This window comes from Pleurodeles waltl, chromosome 7, assembly GCF_031143425.1.
Source record: "Pleurodeles waltl isolate 20211129_DDA chromosome 7, aPleWal1.hap1.20221129, whole genome shotgun sequence".
NCBI classification, from domain to species: Eukaryota; Metazoa; Chordata; class Amphibia; order Caudata; family Salamandridae; genus Pleurodeles; species Pleurodeles waltl.
The window spans coordinates 282,690,604-282,709,984 of record NC_090446.1 but is presented as its reverse complement, the minus strand read 5'-3'; the positions used below and the strand labels follow the sequence as shown (position 1 = coordinate 282,709,984).

Here is a 19,381-nt window from a genome sequence, read left to right as displayed (position 1 = left end):
CAAGGACGTCAGAAAGAGAATAGTAAAGAGCACTCTAGATGCTAACCGACTCTAGGGAGGAAAGGGCACAGGAGAAACCAGGAAATAAACAAGGACAGAAACCAGGAGAAAGGAAAAACCAGAGAGGAAGGACCAATACCTACCAGATAGCCAAAAACGTACCTTTTCTAAAACAGGCCTCTTGTTTTCTCTCCTTCTCCCAGTGGACGATCTCCTGGGTCCCTGAGGCACCAACCTGTAACCGGAAAGAAAAGACAATAAGGAACAGGAAAGAAGGAAAAGAATACAGTCTACAGACATACAAAATAAGTAGAGATAGAGGAAGATAAGCAAAAGGAAGAGACAATTATTGGAGAAAACAAATGAAGAGTAAATCCGTAAACCCAAAACTGCGTATTCACATATCCATTTGTACTTACCTGTCACACACACCTTAACTTAAACGTTACTTTAACCTGCGCATTTTTTAGTGAACATATATAAGTGTATAGATGTGGAGTTATGAGTAGTAGAGTCACAGTCATAAAGTACTTTTTTCGGTTTTCCATATTAAAAACCATAAAAGTTCACATAATAACATTTTTATAAAAGAGACTATATAAAAATTACATATTTAAAAACACAATAAATATACAGCACTACAATTGTTGTATTAGAAGGAGACATTTCACTCATAGCAGCTTACCCACTCAACCATTTGCTTATCCAAATAACCCCCATAGAAATCTGGAGACAGCAATACAGACGTCATGAGAATGCACTTGTTGCAAAAAAGCAACCCATGTCGGCACTGTCTAAAACTGAATTTCTGTAATAGCGGCATTAAAATTTGCAGTGGTGGAATTTCACAAAAAGGTGCAAGGTTTATTGTTGTGAAACACTGTCACAGGGCAAGTAACCATTTTGGCTGACCATTTACTCGAGGTAAAGAGATAAAATGATGAATAACATTAAGACTAAAATGGGTCAGCCCAAATTTATGCTGAGGTTTGTAAACTTGTTCCAGATAAAATTGGATATGCTTGTCTGTACACACCAAATTATAATATAACACTTGTCTTTGCACATTCCTAAGTAAACCTGTCTTCCTCAAACTTGTTCAGTGATAGTTGCTTAATCTCCGAGATACCAAGCAGGGAGGATGTATCGTTAAAAATAGCTGGTATTCCCAAGCTACTACAGAAAGCCTCGATATATTTAAACCATGGTTTTCTCAAGGCATGATCCTGGGATAAACAGTTCGCAATTATTATCCTATTTAGAAGTGCTTCGGGTTATAATCGGATTCTATGCCGCAATAATATAGGACAAATCCTAATGAGATCTGCTAAAAAAAACATTCATTACTAGCGCCTGAAGAAAGCCACAACACCTCGATGGACGGTCCATAGGTTGAAACATGTCTACCTTCTATTGAGACTAACAGCGGACAGAGTTTTTCCCCGCAGTACCCTGTTTTTAATCCTGGCCCAGAGGCGCGCCAACAAAAGGAATAGCACACACTTTAGCTAGTTTTAACTATCACTTTCACGCTCTGCTGTCCACATCACTTAGTGCTCATCATTTTGGTATTTAGAATACATACCTCTATGACAAAAACATCCCTAAGCCCCTCCTTCTCAGAGAGAGATGGTTGTAGCCCATTCCGTGACTAAGCATCACTGTACGATGAGATTCCCAATAACTGAAGCATTCCACCTTTGGTGGGTGATGGAAGTCATCCTTTTAAAGGGATATCCCTTCGTAGTTAAGTCTCCTTTGGCAAGAGCTATCCTTATAAACCCAAGAGTTCTTTATTGTGTGCAGTATAATTTAATGCTATCCAGGCCTCAGATTTAATTTCCTGGTTCCTTTTTGCCAATGCAGTTTTATATGCCCGCCTACACGCTACTACTTCATTACTTACCCTAGGTAATCTTTTTACTGCCTCCTTCAGATTATTTACAATTTTCTTACAGTTGGAATCAAACCATCCATTGTTGTTCCTAATCGATAACACTGGGTTGCGTGTCAGACTGGCAATGTAGTAAGGCTCTCTTGGACCCAGGTCGGTCCTCCATTTTAACTTTGTTTTATGTGTTACACTTACACGTTTTAGCTGACCACTTTTAGCATTGACATTTTACACATTTAAACTCGCACAATATTATTTTAAGAATACATTGTACAAGTTGCTTGTTTTAGTTAGCCTTTCTCAACATGTATTCTGTACATTCTGTTCAGGGCTAGGAACACAGTTCAAGATATACTAGTGCTTGCGTTGCCCATTCAGAGACAGCTTCTAACATCTAGACATATCATTTCCTCAAAGCAGTACCTCTAAAAGTGTGGATGTGATTATATAAATGATGCACTGACTCAGGGGAGGTTTGAGGGGCACTCCAGGTGTGACTGCCTTGGAATGAATGTTGTGTTCAACATGCACTGGCACTGATCTTCCAGTCTGCAGTGAAGGACTGCCATCTACACTACAGGCCAATTCCTGATTCAGTTATCCAGGTATGGGGGCTAAGGCTATCCTTTTAGATCAGGCAAAGGCAGAAGGTACACTCATTATCCTCTCAGTATAGTTTTAATGATAGGTAGGAATATCTAGAAATCATGTGTCATGGTCAGATTGTTTATTCTCTTCACCATGTTCATAATGCTAATAATATTACCTCTGCCTAAATATCACAGCTCATTCTCTCTATAGGGCTTAAGACTGCACACCTTTGTTTTTTTCCTTTTGTTGAGCTGTTTGCTCTACTTTGTATGTAGAGTTTAAGCAGGCTCCAGGCAGCAAAGTGGTCCTTCCAGGTATGGCAAAGCAGTCTTCCAGAGTGCACAGCAGATCACAGCAGCAGGCAGGCCTCTGAGAGTCCTTCCAGGAGTGAATTGAAGAGTGGGTTTGAGGGTCCATTTTTACACTTGGTGCCCTTCCTCTAGAAGGTGGGAGAACTTCTAGATAGGTTCTTTGAAGTCTATGGTATGTCCTAACCCCCCTCCTCTGGCTCCAGGCTGGCTGCAGTGACAATGTGGAGGTGATACTGTCTTTGTGTGAGGGAAGAGCACAGCCTTGAGCGCCTTGAGACACGCACGGGTGAGTAGCGCGCTTTATAAATGTTAATGATTTGATTTGATTTGAGCCTATTCACTTGCAAGTGGGGCTTTGCTCAGCTCCGCCACCCCAATCCTGCCAGCAGATGGCCCATTCAGGCACACCTAATAATAGATGTCCGCAGAGTTTTTTCAAGGGGGTGGACTGCAACTTTCCCGACTGTTTTTGTCAGGGGCTGCAGCCATACTAGTTTAGGCAGCATAACTCTAGGGTGGCTGTAATGTTGCAATGCATTGTGAGCCTGCACACCAGGCTGTACATAAATCCAGGAGGGCAAGCGCCCCCCCACTCCCTCCCATCTGCGGACACCTTTGCACCTAATCCCTCTATTGTGTGACTGCCAGGGAGGAATGCACAAAGTCTAACTATCAGTTACTCTCACGACTCCATCTTCTGCCCTATATGCAGTGGGTTTTACTCGCTGGGCTCATGTCACCCTTCCCTTGTGACGCCTCCCTGCCCCGGGTACTCCTAGTCATGCTTCTCTTGTGGCACCTTCCAGTCACGATCTCTCCATGATTTCACTCCCAGAAAACCTGAACCACTAGCCCACCTGTTCTGTTGCTCTGCAAGCTTAGTCAACTTTGCATCAGCAGATATCAAAGGTCTATTTAAGATAGTCACGTTTCCACCCTGAACCACTGAATTGAGCCATCATGCACTCGGGGTTCCATTGTACTTGTTATTGTTATCAATTACCATTTGCACCTACTACCTGTTAGGCCTTATATCTAGTGTGTGTATCATGTGAATTTCCCCAGGTTCATTGGAAGATTCCACTCTTAGATGTGCGACATGTGCCTTCCTGGAACACTCTTTGCTTCTCACATAAATACCCAGTTGGAACCTCCATCAGGGCTTGACCTCATAATCGTACTGCGCAAGCAATGCCCCTGCACTCACCTCCTGAGTCACCCGGATCTTCCTGCATTCCATTGCTGTGCAAGCTTCATCTCTGCACTCCTCTCCTGTGCAAGCCTTGTTCTTACACTCATTTTCACAGTCACCCAGAACTCCCAGCACTTTAGTCTTCAAAGCCTTTGTGATCCTGGTATTTGCGACTCTTCCAGTGACTTCCTTTCAAATCAAAATTTTTATTATCATGCTGTGGAACTCCTAAGAGATCCACATGAATACAAATACAAATACAAAACCCTAAAAACTCCCCATATTAAAATACATATTTCATTAAGGAACAATATAAAAAATAGATAAATACATAATATAATAGTTCATTGATTAAAACACCAAATTCAGAATATCTCCAAAAATGATTGAAAGAATTTAAAAATCTTATAACAAAATCTTTCATTGTGGGGGGAGTAACATAAATCCAATGCCTCTCTATGAGATCTAATCTTAAAATGCAAGAAAAGGGGTTTCAACCAACATTTCCTTGGAACAGCGAGAGCCGGGCAAACAAATAAGACATGTGTAAGAGACTGTACCCCTCCTTGACATAGATCACATAATTCTACTAGAACCATCCCACCGTGAGGTGAGATCTTTCAATGGCAATCTATTTAGTCTAAGCAACATACACAATCGCCTCACCCCATGGTTTAAATTCCAAGTCAAGTAGGGTTGCATAATTTTCATAGTTACAGAGGAAATTAATATGTCTATACCTCTTCTTTTACGACATGCCTCCGTGTCCATCAGAAAGCCTTTAGACCATGACGCTTCCTTCAGAATCTTTCTTAATGATACATAAGGAATTGAAGGACAGAGCTCCAGGTCTAACTCTAGGAGTTGAGTAGCTTTGATGTAATTTCTAAAAAAGACAGATTTTTCCCTCAGACTGCTAAAAATCTCGCTATATGCCAGTTTTCTCAATGTACAATCTTACCTGTGCTTAAGGTTGTGCGCCCTTCTTATTACTGCCACAAGGCCTTGCACAAAGATATTCCTAATGCCAAATTCAAGGCGTAATGCAGCCCCTAAGACTGCGTGATTACAAGAGACCATGCATTTCAGAATACGGTCTTCCGTCTTTTAAAAAAAATCACATTTATTTATATCAATACACTCTATCGCATATAATAAAGTTGCTGGGATCTTTACCTGGTAGGCTGATAGTAAATGGGCAAAATGGCGCTTACCATTTGCTTTATAAAAGGCCAAGAGGCCTTGGGCTAATGACAATGCCTTACTGGTATTCTGACGTATGTGATCAGCGTCTTTTATAGAAGCCGAAAAGATCTTGCCTAAAAACTGGTATGCTGTTTGCTGTTCCAGTTTATGTTGACCTATTACCCAGGGAAACAAGACTTTTCTTCTACAAATCTTCCCAGAGAAGCAAACCACCTGTGACTTAGCTGTATTCATTTTCAGGTAGTGCCTCTCTGAGTAACTTTTCAAAGCCGCCATACGATGGTTTAGGCCTTTTGGGGTAATGTCATACAATACTATGTCATCGGCATACATCAGACACACAATCAGCCTGCCACCCACCACAGGGGCATCACCAGAGGAGTTCTTGAGACTTAAAGGTAGATCATGGATATAGAGGGAGAACAGTAATGGGGCCAGTATGTAACCTTGTTTTAAACTATTTTTTGTAAATACCTTAGTAGATAAACCCTGTTCTCCGCCCATTAAGATTTTGCACCAAGTTGATGAGTATAGGGCAATCACCAATCGCAGGAGGCCAGATGGATCTCCTAGATCTTGGCGTTTTTTCCACAGTCATCCCCTATCTATTCTGTCAAATTTTGTGGCATAATCGATAAATGCCGCATACAATATATCTACCCTAGTCTGGATATACTTGTCAATTATAGTTTGTATAATCAGGATTTTATCTAGGGTATTATGGGCTTTTCTAAAGCCTGCCTGTTCCACTGGTAATATACCCTTTTCCTCTACCCAATCCGACAATTGTATGAGTATACTTTTCACAAATATCTTTCAAGTAGCATCTAACAAAGCAATTTGTCTATAATTAGACTCAATTGATCTATCTCCCTTTTTAAGTAATGGGATTATTATACTACCTGTCCATGATTCCGGTATGGTGCCATAGGCATAGCTTAGTCCAAAAACTGGTTGAAGTAATTTTGCCCATAACAGAGGCTCCCTTTTAGTTAGGGTCATTGGGATCTCATCGGGCCCATGGCGGCTGAAGATCACATTGATTTTATGATCCCTCCTAGTTATTTCACTGTTGGTATCCCTGTGTAACCCCTTTCTCCACCTCTATTTAATATTATCTCCTCTCTCCACATATCAGCACCCTGAATTTCAGCGTATAATTCTTGAATATACGATCTCCAAACTTCCTCTGCTATCGGGACGGCCACCAAATTTTTACGATTTCCGAACCCCTCCGATATAATAGACCAGAATAATCTGTGATTTTTCTTTACGGCCGCTTCCCTCAATGCCACCCAATTCTGGCCCTCTTTTTTTTTTCGAATTGTCAATTTCAGCCTCGATCTTCTTCTTTTTAATTTTGTTATTTCCCTACTCATCTCCTTAGACTTATACTCCAGATGTTGACGTATTAACTTATTAATTACTCTATTAAAATTCCAAATAGGGAGCTGGTCATTATCCACTCTTGTTAAATTACGCTCAGCCTTCTTATGCGCTGTAATATTCCTTATCAACTTGGGAAATTGTATGATTGCATCTTTCTCCCACACCTCTTCCTATACCCAATTTCCTGTGATATTCTCCAGCAGTGGCTTAATTGATAGCATTTTTACTGTCGACCAAGACATTCTCCTACTTTTTCCCATAATGCTTACATTTATACCTTTTAAAGACCACAATTCTGTTGCCCCTAATTTCAGGCATAAGGAAAGCCTTAAGAATTTATGATCACTATATGCAGTGTCAAGTACCTCCATATCCCCACATTTTTGAGCCAGGTTTTATGAAGCACAGATGTAGTCTATTATAGAGTTGTTCTTAAATGACTTATGGGTATGAGCTGCAGGAGAATCCATACTGTAACGCCCATTAAGAATGATACAGCCACAGGCCCTTAGTCCTTTCAACAAGGAGATGCCTCTGTTATCTGTCCTGATTCTAGGTAGGAACTTAATATCTGGGATATTCAGCAATTTTTCTCTATCTCGGTTACTAAAGGCATTAAGCGTAGCGTTAGAAACTTTGCAATTTAAGTCCCCCATCATGATTAAATTGATGGGGTTTCTCATAGAGCAAATTTTGTACAAAAAGTTGTTGAAGTAAAACGTCCCATTCTTTTTCAGGAGGGATATACACATTTATAATAGTTATGGGTATTTTCTCACCCTTCTAGAATGTACTTGCACTATTTGATAAAAATTTGTAGAATCAGGGAGAATGACATATTCCCAGTTGTATCTATTACTTAAAATTCCCCCTTTAGCATGCCCCTTTTTTGAAGGGAGTGCTTTTTTGCTTAAAACCGTATAACCTGGACAGATAAAATTGGTTAGATACCAAGTTTCTTGAATACAGATCAAATCAAGCCCCATTGAACACAATACTTGTACTTTACATTGATCCTTCCCCAGACCTGCAATATTCCAGGAAGCCAGGGTAGGGCCAGAGCTAAAAACAAGACTGACTCAACTTCCCCCGCGACTTAGGTCTACTCAATACCCCCGCTAACCAATTTTCTTGGATGGCACCGTAGCCCTGCGATTTGGGCCCTTCCACCACGTTCACTACCCTTGTACCTTGGTGTAATGAAATATGAACACTTTCTCCTAAGGTGGAAAACAATTTCCGCCCCCCATTCATGGCTAAATTTATAGGATCAGATCCTTGGGTCGTGGACGGCCCACCCAAAGCCAATGACTTCTCTCTAACTGGGATCACATTTATTCCTCTGCGTTGTAACTGGGCACTATTAGCCAGTATTAATTTCACTGTCGTTTTTTAATAGAAACAAACCTTTGCCTGGCTCCTACCTTTACTGTGGTCAGGGAAGACCCTAACACTATCTGAACTTTCAATTAGATTGAGCTCATCTATTTCCAAGAAACATGATAATATGAACGATTGATTTATGCATACATTTGAATCAAATATAGCCAAGAATTCCAAATAGTCAGGTAAGTCGGTCTGCCCATCAGGGGCTATATCCCCTCCAAGTCTTCCTCCCATACTCAGAAAACTGACTCCCGGGTAAATCAACCGGGAACATGCTGGAAGAGTCGGGCCTTACACATGAAATGATTGGAGTCACTGGGTCATCCATCTGAGCTAGTACTTGTGCTACCAACGCCCTCTCAGTCTTGTTCAGAGAATTCTTCAAAGGATGGCCCAGTTTCATAGTATCTGAATTTTCCAACTGTTCTCTCTCTTCGAACTTAACCTTCCGTTCTTTTTTTTTTTTAATTCTCCGATTTCTTTTCTTTCCCACCTTTTCCACTCTTATTTTGGATATTCTACTGGTCTGCCCCACATCACTTTCTATTTGATCACTTTGCTCTACTTGCTCCACCTGCTTTATAAGTAGGTGATCTTTAGGAAGAAAGACTGGGAATGGTACTGTTCTGGGGGTAGGGACCGTTTCCTTAAACTGGGCGATGTGGTCCAGTGGAGTAGTATTATGAATAGAAAGAGAATTAGAAAACAGATTGTCCAAAGAATATATCTCATTCTCTTCCGAGGCATGAATCACTATCTTTAAGTCTCCTTTATCCACCTGTGATTTCCCAGTTTGAGTCTGAGTTCCCCTATCAAGGAGAGAAGGTTTCTCACCTTCAATCTTCAAATCCTCAGTAGTTGTATACTCCAGGTTAATACCATTTACGTTCAGACCCAAGCTGTTAGTTGCTTCTTTTTTAGATAAGGTAATCCATTCTGTCGGGGAATGGCTCATATTTTGATTTACTAGTAAGGCTTTTAAAATAGAAATCAAAATATCTTGAGTGTGGTCTGAATTGTTTACCAATTTCTCCAAAAGTTCCAGGATAGATGATAAAATTCTTTCAAGGCACTTGAGAGACTCGGAAAAAACAACATGTTGTGCAGGAGGACACACTAGATCTGTGGTAGCAGATGGGGATAAATCTGGGGTTAAATCAGAAAGAAAATGATCCGAAGGGGTTCTACTAAATAGTTTTAACAAGGGTGAGTCAATATTAGAGTGTGCTTCTGCGGGTGTCATTGGAATAATTAGTGGTGCTACTCTACAGCTAATCCCTTCATCTAAATCTGTATCAGGGAGGGTCAAATCTGTGGCTTTAACCTGATTTATCCCCCCCACAATAGCCCCCGCAGACCCCTACTTAGCAGAAGTGCCCTCAGCTACCAAAACATTTGGACCATTGTTCTGAGTAGGACCCAGAGAAAATAATTTAATGATGCCTGGTGTGTTTTCTTCCATAACCACTATTTTCTCACAATGCTCCTTCGACAAGAAGGGTAAGATAGAATTCAAACTTTTTATATTTACTTGTTGTGCCCCTTTGTTTCTCAGGGGTTTAAATTTAGTTTTGTTACATGCCCGGTTGAGGAAGGACCTACCCCTTCTTGTGCGTTTAGACGTCATTCTGTTGGTGCTGTTCTCAATGTTGGTATTTCCTCTGCATCTTTTATTTAATTCTCACTTCATGTTGTGTTTAAATTCACCAAAGTCATAAGTGTGTCTTTGTCCCCTACTGTTAATTCATACCTTGGTTCTGGCAAATCTGGTATTTCCTTGACATCCGCCTCTTTAAATATACTCGCAAGATTGATTTTGCATACATATTTGTACAGATCTATTCATGTTTGTACCAAGTCGACATCACTAACAGGACAAAAACTCAAACCCTTCTTCAATAAGGATTCTTCTGCAGGGGACATTTCTCGTCTTGAAAACATTTATTACATTTAGTTCTTGAACAATGCTGCCGTCTGTGCTCTTGTATTTTTTTGTTTTACCTCTTTGTCCCTTTCTTGTTCGTTTGTTCTTCTAGTGCCCTGTCCGCGTTCTCTCCCTCTTCCTTTACCTTTCTGATCCTTTGATTGTTGTTGGAGGGCGAGGCACATTTCATTTAAAAGGGTAGATTTTTGTTCTTTTGATGTTACAGAACTCCCTCTCCTTCACTTAAATCAGTATCTGTTGATACAGACTCCATGCTAGATTTTTCCGATTGTGAAGCATCAATTTGTTCCTTTTGTTTCATACTTTGAAATTTCCTGGCAAATGTAAAAATTCTTCCCTCTTCATAATCCAATTTATCCCTTTGAAATTTAAACTGCTTCCGTGTCTTTACAGTTTCTTCGTGTTTATGAATTTTAGAACTGAGATCACTTTTTATTTTACATTCGTCTTCTGTTAATGTTAACCGTTCTATCTCTTGTTCCAAAATTTTCAATTGATTTTGAATCTTTTCTAACGCTATTCCTGCATGTTTAATCAGAATTAATATCAATCCTCTAGAAGAATTCAAAATATGTTCACCCCATTCCTCCAAAAGTGCACTACGGGCATCCTGCAGACTTGGCATGAGTCCTATGTGTAAGCCTCTCTGTACTCTATTGACCTCCACATATTTCTTTAATGTAAGCACTTCCCACCATTTGTTGATTTCTTTACGAGATAATCTTTCCCATTCTCATAATTTCATTTTGGTATCGCTTTGACCTTGCACTCGACCTGCTTCATCAGTGCCTAAACCTGAAGTATTTGTAACATCGTTAACGACTTCTGCAGCCATTGCCATCCGTTTTGCTTCCCTTTGATCCATTCAACCTTTTATCTGTGTGCACACGAAGCTCAAAAAATATATACAGCAACTTTCACCTAACTGAGATATTAAACTGCCATTTGTTCAGTTTGCCCTTTATCTCACTGTCCCATGTTATAGCCATTCCTTGAGGGCGCTACAATTATTACGCTCTTATTCCTTACCGGGTTAGTTGTTATATCAATGGATGCCACTCTCCAGTCGCTGCCTGTTGAACTTAACTCTCCGGTTATTTGTAGCCATCTGCACTCCTCTTCATGGCGGCTGCCCACGCCTTCTTCGTAATGCTATCGTTGTTGCCCTTCGGTGGCGTACTGCGGCGCACTTTTGTTTTGCTGGTGGTGCTGGTTTAAGGCCAGGCAAGCCGTTATTTAATCCCGCTGTTTCCTTCTTTTAAGAAAGATTAACAGCACTCCAAAGTTGTTGTATGATTTTCATGCTTTAATGCTGAACTCCATTAATCCGTTCAGAAACAATTTACACAACCGCCCAACGCGTTTCGGTAATCCTGACCTTGTTCACAGGCATTCCTGTGGAGCTCTTTTCAGTGTCTAGATACAAAAAAGAACAATATTCAAAAACACCCACTGTGCCTCTTTATATTTATACCATATTTTACACAAACAAAAACAAAAGAGAAGACTATCATCGTTCTCATCTCTTCTATCCATTATAAAATCATCTTAAAAACTTTGTTTTCTAACATTTCATGATATTGATTTTGTTCGGCATTTTCAGTTGAATAATGGGTAACGTAGTCACATATGTTGCTAACCAATCGTTCTTTCAACTTTTTTCGGTTTGTTGTTACTTATATATGCTCCTTACTTTGTGTAGGCTTCCCCTGACCATTTTCAACACGTTATGTATTACAATTCGAATTTTGATTTAAAATTTGCAACCAAGAGAATAAAATATTAAAACAACAATCTATGGATACCCCTACCATGTTTACGATATAAGGAGATACTGTTATTTTAAACTTCCTGCGGTAGAAATACCAACAATTTGATAATCCAAAGATTTCCCATCTCGGCATCTAATCATCAAAATACCTTAGTGGTAAATATAATACCATATTTGATCATCCTCATATATATTTGATCTCTATTGTGTCCATGTTATATGTCTATCGGGACTTCTTACAATGCCACTTCATACACCATTGCTAATTTCTCATTGATTTTTGCTGTTCTCTATAAAAGCAATGCTAATTATGTTTTCACATCGACTACACAACTTTACTTCATACAAATCTACCCGCCAAAGAATATTATGTTTAGAATGTGCAAACACTAAAAAGTATTAACTAAGGGATATACAAAACTCTTTATCTTATGGCACATTTATAATTACATTATTTTTCTATTGTTTTAAGAATGTGCAATGCTGAGATGTTACAGTCCATTTCCATTATTCATCTAAGTTTGTACTTATCTCCCACAATTCTAAACAAATTTTGAATTGTTACAAATGTACAAATAACTCCTCATCCTGATTCCAACCAAGAGGGGTGAATGAGCAAATCTCCAAAATATGTCTTGATTCAAGTTGGCGCAATTGTTTCTCTCTGTCTCCTCCGCGGTCATTCTTAGGTACAAGGTCTATTGCATAATATGTCATTAGGTCCCATTGGCTATTATATACTTGCTCCATATGTCTTGCAGTTGCGTAGCTTCTATCCAAATTTGTTGTTGCCCAGATATGTTCTAAAGTCCGTTTTTTTGTTTCACATGTTGTGCTTCCTACATATTTTAAACCGGAAGGACATTCAATAACATAAACTGTAAACCGACTTTTACATGTAATATGTTGTCTGATTTGTTTCACAAGTCCATTACCAACAGAATATTCTTTTTTGTTACTCCCAAACTTGCATGCTTTACAATCTGCACACTTCCAAAACCCTGGTCTTTGTAACCAATTTTTCTTTCCATAACTGAAATGACTTCTCGTTAATTTATCTCTTAGATTAGGAACCCACCTAAATGTCATTTGTGGTTGGTCCCCCATAGTTTTCCCAACTATTGGATCCTTTTGCAATATTGGCCAATGTCTTTTTAGGATTTTCCGGATCCCTATGGCATCTTTAGAAAACGTGGTAATAAAACGTAACTGATTTTCTGAGCCTTTTTAGATGTTGTCCTTGTATAATGAATTAATTCCATCCTTGGAACCTGATTTATGAGTTCTTTTGCTCTGACTAAGCATTTTTTGGGGGGAATTTTCTGGCTTCAAATCTCTCTGCAGAGGCCTTAAGATGTTTTTCACATTCACTAGGTTCTGAACAGATTCTTTTAATTCGAATAAATTCACCATAGGGGATATTCCATTTTGTATTAGGTGGATGAAAACTATTTGCATGTAAAATTGAACTTGTTGCTTTCAATTTTCCTATGTAATGTTGTTCGTACTGAACCCGCCTTAATGTATATTTCCATATACAAAAATGTCACCCTGGTAGCACTTATCTCATATGTAAAACTCAGTTTTGCTGTGTTGTTATTTAATATCGTAAAGTATTCCTTGAATTCCATCTCTGTACCATCCCAAATGAGAAAAAATCATCTATAAACCTGAACCAGCTTATTACTTTTTGCAAATGCTTCTCATTTTCTTCAGCCCAAGCAATACGTTGTTCAAAGCATACCATTGTTAAATTAGCAAAATTGTGGGAAAAAGAAAATCCCATAGCCGTGCCTTTTGTTTGTAAATTCAATTGTTGGTTAAAAAGAAAAAAAATGTTGGTAAGACATAAATTAATCATTTCCATCAGCATGTCGTTATGTTGAAAAAACTCAATATTACGTTGGCTTTGGAAGAATTTGCATGATTGTATACCTATATGACGTTCAATGTTTGTGTAAAGTGATACCACATCCATTGCTATTAATTTATAAGAATTCTGCCAGGGGATACCTTCCAAATGTCTGAATAGATCCCCTGTATCACGCAAATAAGAATTTAAATTGCATGCTAAAGGTGCCAAAAAGAAGTCAATATAATTTGACATAGGTTACAATAATGATCCATTAACCGACTTTATAGGTCTTCCAGGGGGATATGTGGGATGTTTATGAATTTTCGGTAGGAAGTACATTGTAGGAGTAGTTGGATGTTCCACTTTTAGATATTTAGCTTCATCTAAATCAATTAAGCCTTGACTTTCCCATTGACTCAAAAGTTAATAGATTTTATCCTTCAATTGCATCGTTGGATTGAAATGTATTAGTTTATAACATGTTTTATCAGAGAGTTGGCGCATTGCCTCCTTTACGTAATCTTGTTTGTTTTGTATTACAATGCTGCCACCCTTGTCTGCAGGTTTGATTTCCAAGGTTATGTCAAGTTGTAAATTCCGAAGAGCTTGTTTCTCCAGCAAGGATAAATTACTCTCATGTCTGTGCCAATGTTGTCGATATAGATCATGGATTACCATTTCAGCAAACAGATCTACTTTATTGCCCGCTGGTAATACAGGATAAAACAATGATTTGGTTTTTTTTCCTGTAAGGCCTGCTGCCAATGGTGGTATTGCCTCTGCATCTTTTATTAAATTCTTACTTTCTGTTGTGTTTAAATTCACCAAAGTCATAAGTGTATCTTTGTCCCCTACTGTTAATTCACACCTTGGTTCTGGCAAATCAGTTTTTTCCTTGACATCCGCCTCTTTAAATATCCTTGCAAGATTGATTTTGCATATATATTTGTACAGATCTATTCATGTGTGTACCAAGTCCATATCACTAACAGGACAAAAACTCAAACCCTTCTTCAATAAGGATTCTTCAGCAGGGGATATTTCTCTTCTTGACAAATTTATTACATTTAGTTCTTGAACAATGCTTCCGTCTGTGCTCTTGTATTTTTTTGTTTTACCGCTTTGTCCCCTTCTTGTTCGTTTGTTCTTCTAGTGACCTGTCCTCATTCTCTCCCTCTTCATTTGACTTGCTGATCCTTTGATTGTTGTTGGAGGGCGAGGCGCATTTCATTTAAAAGGGGTAGATTTTTGTTCTTTTGATGTTACAGAACTCCCTCTCCTTCACTTAAATCAGTATCTGTTGATATAGACTCCTTGCCAGATTTTTCCAATTGTGAAGCATCAATTTGTTCTTTTTGTGTCACACTGAAATTTTCCTGGCAAATGTAAAAATTCTTCCCTCTTCATAATCCAATTTATCTCTTTGAAATTTAAACTGCTTCCGTGTCTTTACAGTTTCTTTGTGTTTATGAATTTTAGAACTGAGATCACTTTTTATTTTACATTCGTCTTCTGTTAATGTTAACTGCTCCATCTATTGTTCCAAAATTTTCAATTGATTTTGAATTGTTTCTAACGCTATTTCTGCATGTTTAATCAGAATTAATATCAATCCTCTAGAGGAATTCAAAATATGTTCACCCCATTCCTCTAAAAGTGCACTACTGGCAACCTAAGACTTGGCATAAGTCCTATGTGTAAGCCTCTCGGTATTGTATTGACCTCCACATATTTCTTTAATGTAAGCAGTTCCCACCATTTGTTGATTTCTTTATGATATAATCTTTCCCATTCTCATAATTTCATTTTGGTATCGCTTTGACCTTGCACTCGACCTGCTTCATCAGTGCTTAACTTGAAGTATTTGTAACATCGTTAACGACTTCTGCAGCCATTGCCATCCTTTTTGCTTCCCTTTGATCCATTCGACCTTTTATCTGTGTGCACACAGAGCTCAAAAATATATACAGCAACTTTCACCTAACTGAAATATTAAACTGCCTATTGTTCAGTTTGCACTATATCTCACGGTCCCATGTTATAGCCATTCATCGAGGGTGCTACAATTATTACGCTCTTATTCCTTCCCGGGTTGGTTGTTTTATCGATGGCTACCACTCTCCAGTTGCTGCCTGTCGAACTCAACTCTCCGGTTATTTGTAGCCATCTGCACTCATTTTCATGGCGGCTGCCTACACCTTGTTCCTAATGCTATCGTTGTTGCCCTTCGGTGGCGTAATGCGCCGCACTTTTGTTTTGTTGGTGGTGCTGGTTTACGGCCGGGCAAGCCATTATTTCATCCCACTGTATCCTTCTTTTAAGAAAGATTAACCGCACTCAAAAGTTGTTGTGTGATTTTCATGCTTTAATGCTGAACTCCATTAATCCGTACAGAAACAATTTACACAATCGGCCAATGCGTTTCGGTCATCCTGACCTTGTTCACAGGCATTTCCAGTTGAGCCCTTTTCAGTTTTTAGATACAAAAAAGAACAATATTTAAAAACACCCACCGTGCCTCTTTACATTTATACCATATTTTACACAAACAAAAACAAAAGAGAATGCTATTATCGTTCTCATCTCTTCTATCCATTATAAAATCACCTCAAAAACTTTGTTTTCTAACATTTCATGATATTGATTTTGTTTTGCGTTTTCAGTTCAATTATGGATAACATAGTCACATATGTTGCTAACCATTCGTTCATTCTCATTTTTTTTTTATTTGTTGTTACTTATACATGCTCCTTACTTTGTATAGGCCTCCCCTGACACTTTTCAACATGTTATGTATTACGATTCGGATTTTGATTACAAATTTGCAACCAGGAGAACAAAATATTAAAACAACAATCTATGGGTATTAGTACCCCTACCATGTTTACGATATAAGGAGATACTGGTATTTTAAACTTCCTGCGATAGAAATACCAACGATTTGATAATAAAAAGATTTCCTATCTAGGCATCTAATCACAAAAATACCTTAGTGGTAAATATAATACCATATTTGATCATCCTCATATCCATTTGATCTCTATTGTGTCCATGTTACATGTCTATCAGGATTACTTACAATGCCACTTCATACACCATTGCTAATTTCTCATTTATTTTTGCTGTTCTCTATAAAAGCAATGCTAATTATGTTTTCACATCGACTACATAACCTTACTTCATACAAATCTACCCGCCAAAGAATATTATGTTTAGAATGTGCAAACACTGAAAATTATTAACTAAGGGATTTACAAAACTCTTTATCTCATGCCACATTTATAATTACATTATTTTTCTATTGTTTTAAGAATGTGCAATGCTGAGACGTTACAGTCCATTTCTATTATTCATCTACATTTGTACTTACTTGCCACAATTCTAAAAAAAATTGAATTGGTACAAATGTACAAATAACTCCTCATCCTGATTCAAACCAAGAGGGGTCCATGAGCGAATCTCCAAAATATGTCTTGATTCAAGTTGGCGCAATTGTTTCTCTCCTTCTCCTCTGCGCTCATTCTTAGGTACGTGGTCTATTGCATAATATGTCATTAGTTCCCATTGGTTATTATGTACTTGCTCCATATGTCTTGCAGTTGCATAGCTTCTATCCAAATTTGTTGTTGCCCGGATATGTTCTAAAGTCCATTTTTGTGTTTCAGTTGTGCTTCCTACATATTTTAAACATATTTTAAACCGCAAGGACATTCAATAACATAAACTGTAAACCGACTTTTACGTGTAATATGTTGTCTGATTTGTTTCACAAGTCCATTACCAACAGAATATTCTTTTTTGTTACTCCCAATCTTGCATGCTTTACAATCTGCACACTTACAAAAGCCTGGTCTTTGTAACCATTTTTTCTTTCCATAACTGAAATTACTTCTTGTTAATTTACCTCTTAGTTTAGGAACCCGCCTAAATGTCATTTGTGGTTGGTCCCCCATATTTTTACCAACTATTGAATCCTTTTGCAATATGGGCCAATGTCTTTTTAGGGTTTTCCAGATCCCTATGGCATCTTTAGAAAACGTGGTAAAAAAACGTAACTGATTTTCTGAGCCTTTTTTAGATGTTGTCCTTGTGTTATGAATTAATTCCATCCTTGGAACCTGATTTATGCGTTCTTTTGCTCTGACTAAGCATTTTTTGGGGTATTTTCTGGCTTCAAATCTCCCTGCAGAGGCCTTAAGATGTTTTTCACATTCACTAGGTTCTGAACAGATTCTTTTAAGTCAAAGAAATTCACCATAAGGGATATTCCTTGTTGTATTAGGTGGATGAAAACTATTTGCATGTAAAATTGAATTTGTTGCTGTAATTTTCCTATGTAATGTTGTTTGCACTGAGCCCTCCTTAATGATATATTTCCATATCCAAAAATGTCACCCTGGTGGCACTTATCGCATATGTAAAACTCAGTTTTGTTGTGTTGTTATTTAGTATTGTAAAGTATTCCTTGACTTCCATCTCTGTACCTGTTCTTCAGAGAACCTTGGATTTTACCTCAGACTTCTGGAGAAGAGAAGATTCTGAGATAACATTGTTCTTTAAGAGAGAGGTTAGTCTCTCAAAAGATCCAGGTTAGGTAGGGTGATTGAATTGGGTGAATGAGAATGACTGAACAGTTGAATGTGCAGAAGGAATGTACTCATTTATGCTCTTATCACCCCCCTGCAGTTCCTTCCCTTAAAGAAATCCCCAAAAGAAGAAAGGGGCTAGTGACAGAAGCATACGCAGAATATCCTAACTTCAAGTGGGAAACACAGGCAGGAACTGGATCTGGAGGCGGTCTCTCTTTTTCTATTCCCATTCCCCTTTCCCCCTAGTGGATGCAGGGTTCAGATAATCAGTTAAGGTCTGTGCACACACCTGTTTCTAGGGAGTTGGGTAAAAGGTATCTGCTCCTGTGGAAGTTTGATTCAATTGGTAATCTTCTGACAGAGTATAACCTAGTTCCGAGTGTAACCTTGTCTCTAGCATACCTTGAAAGTTTGTTGGTAACTCCAAATTATGTACCTAGTATAATCTCGGAAGTACCTCTAACTCCAATCCATGTTTTGAGTACAACCTTGAGAGTGTCAGTCTTGTGCCCAATAGAACCTTGTTCCGATTAAAACCCTGTTCAGAGCATAACCTTGTTCCGAGTGTAACCTTGCCTCGAGTATAACTTTGTTCCGACTATAACCTTGTTCCAAGTGTAACCTATATACCAAGAGTAACCTTGGAAGTGTCAGTAACTCCGAACTATTTACCGAGTACAACCAAGTTACAAGTGTAACCTTGCCTCTAGCATACCTTGAGAGTTTGTTTGAACTCTAATGGTCTGAGAGAAGCCTTGTTTCTAGTATGTCTTTGGAGTGTCCCAGACTCCAATCCATGTATCAAGTATAACCTTGGAAGTGCTAGTACCCCTGTTGTATGTTCTGTTCTGAGTTCACCCCAGGAGTGTCATAAGCTCCAATCAGTATTTGAAGTTCTTCCTTGAGAGTCTCAGAAGATTCTCATCCGAGAATCTGGTTATTCTGCTTTTATGCTGTGGTTTTGAAGTTTTGAAGAAATCTGTCAGTGTTGATTATTTAAGCAGTACATTGTAAATTGTGTAGAGGGTTATTGATGTATTGATGGTAATTGCCTCTTCTTCTTGTTCCCAGTGTATTGTGTCTTCATGAAACCAGAAATGCAGGTCCTGTAAACGTCCATCTTCTCATACCCTGAAGGTTCCAGGGCTGACACATCCTGTTAAGCAGAACAGTACCGTCGCTGAACAGAACCAGTACTTCAGGGTTTCATTTTCTTGCTTTGTCCCTTCCTCCTCTGGAAGCAGGCAGATCT

At 38.6% G+C, this 19,381-nt stretch overlaps 1 protein-coding gene across 2 annotated transcripts in view; it reads right to left on the bottom strand.

Annotated features, from left to right (window-relative positions):
• SPATA2 (spermatogenesis associated 2) overlaps positions 1-19,381 on the bottom strand; it is a 175,997-nt gene that overhangs the window by 10,599 nt on the left and 146,017 nt on the right. Inside the window, exons 5-6 of one of the 2 annotated variants that reach the window (XM_069243659.1) lie at positions 4,004-4,177; positions 163-235 (exon numbers count right to left, since the gene is read on the bottom strand). In XM_069243659.1, coding sequence (XP_069099760.1) covers positions 163-235; positions 4,004-4,177 — 247 coding nt within the window. The remainder of the gene's footprint in view (positions 1-162; positions 236-4,003; positions 4,178-19,381) is intronic. The other variant, XM_069243661.1, reaches the window with a different exon arrangement.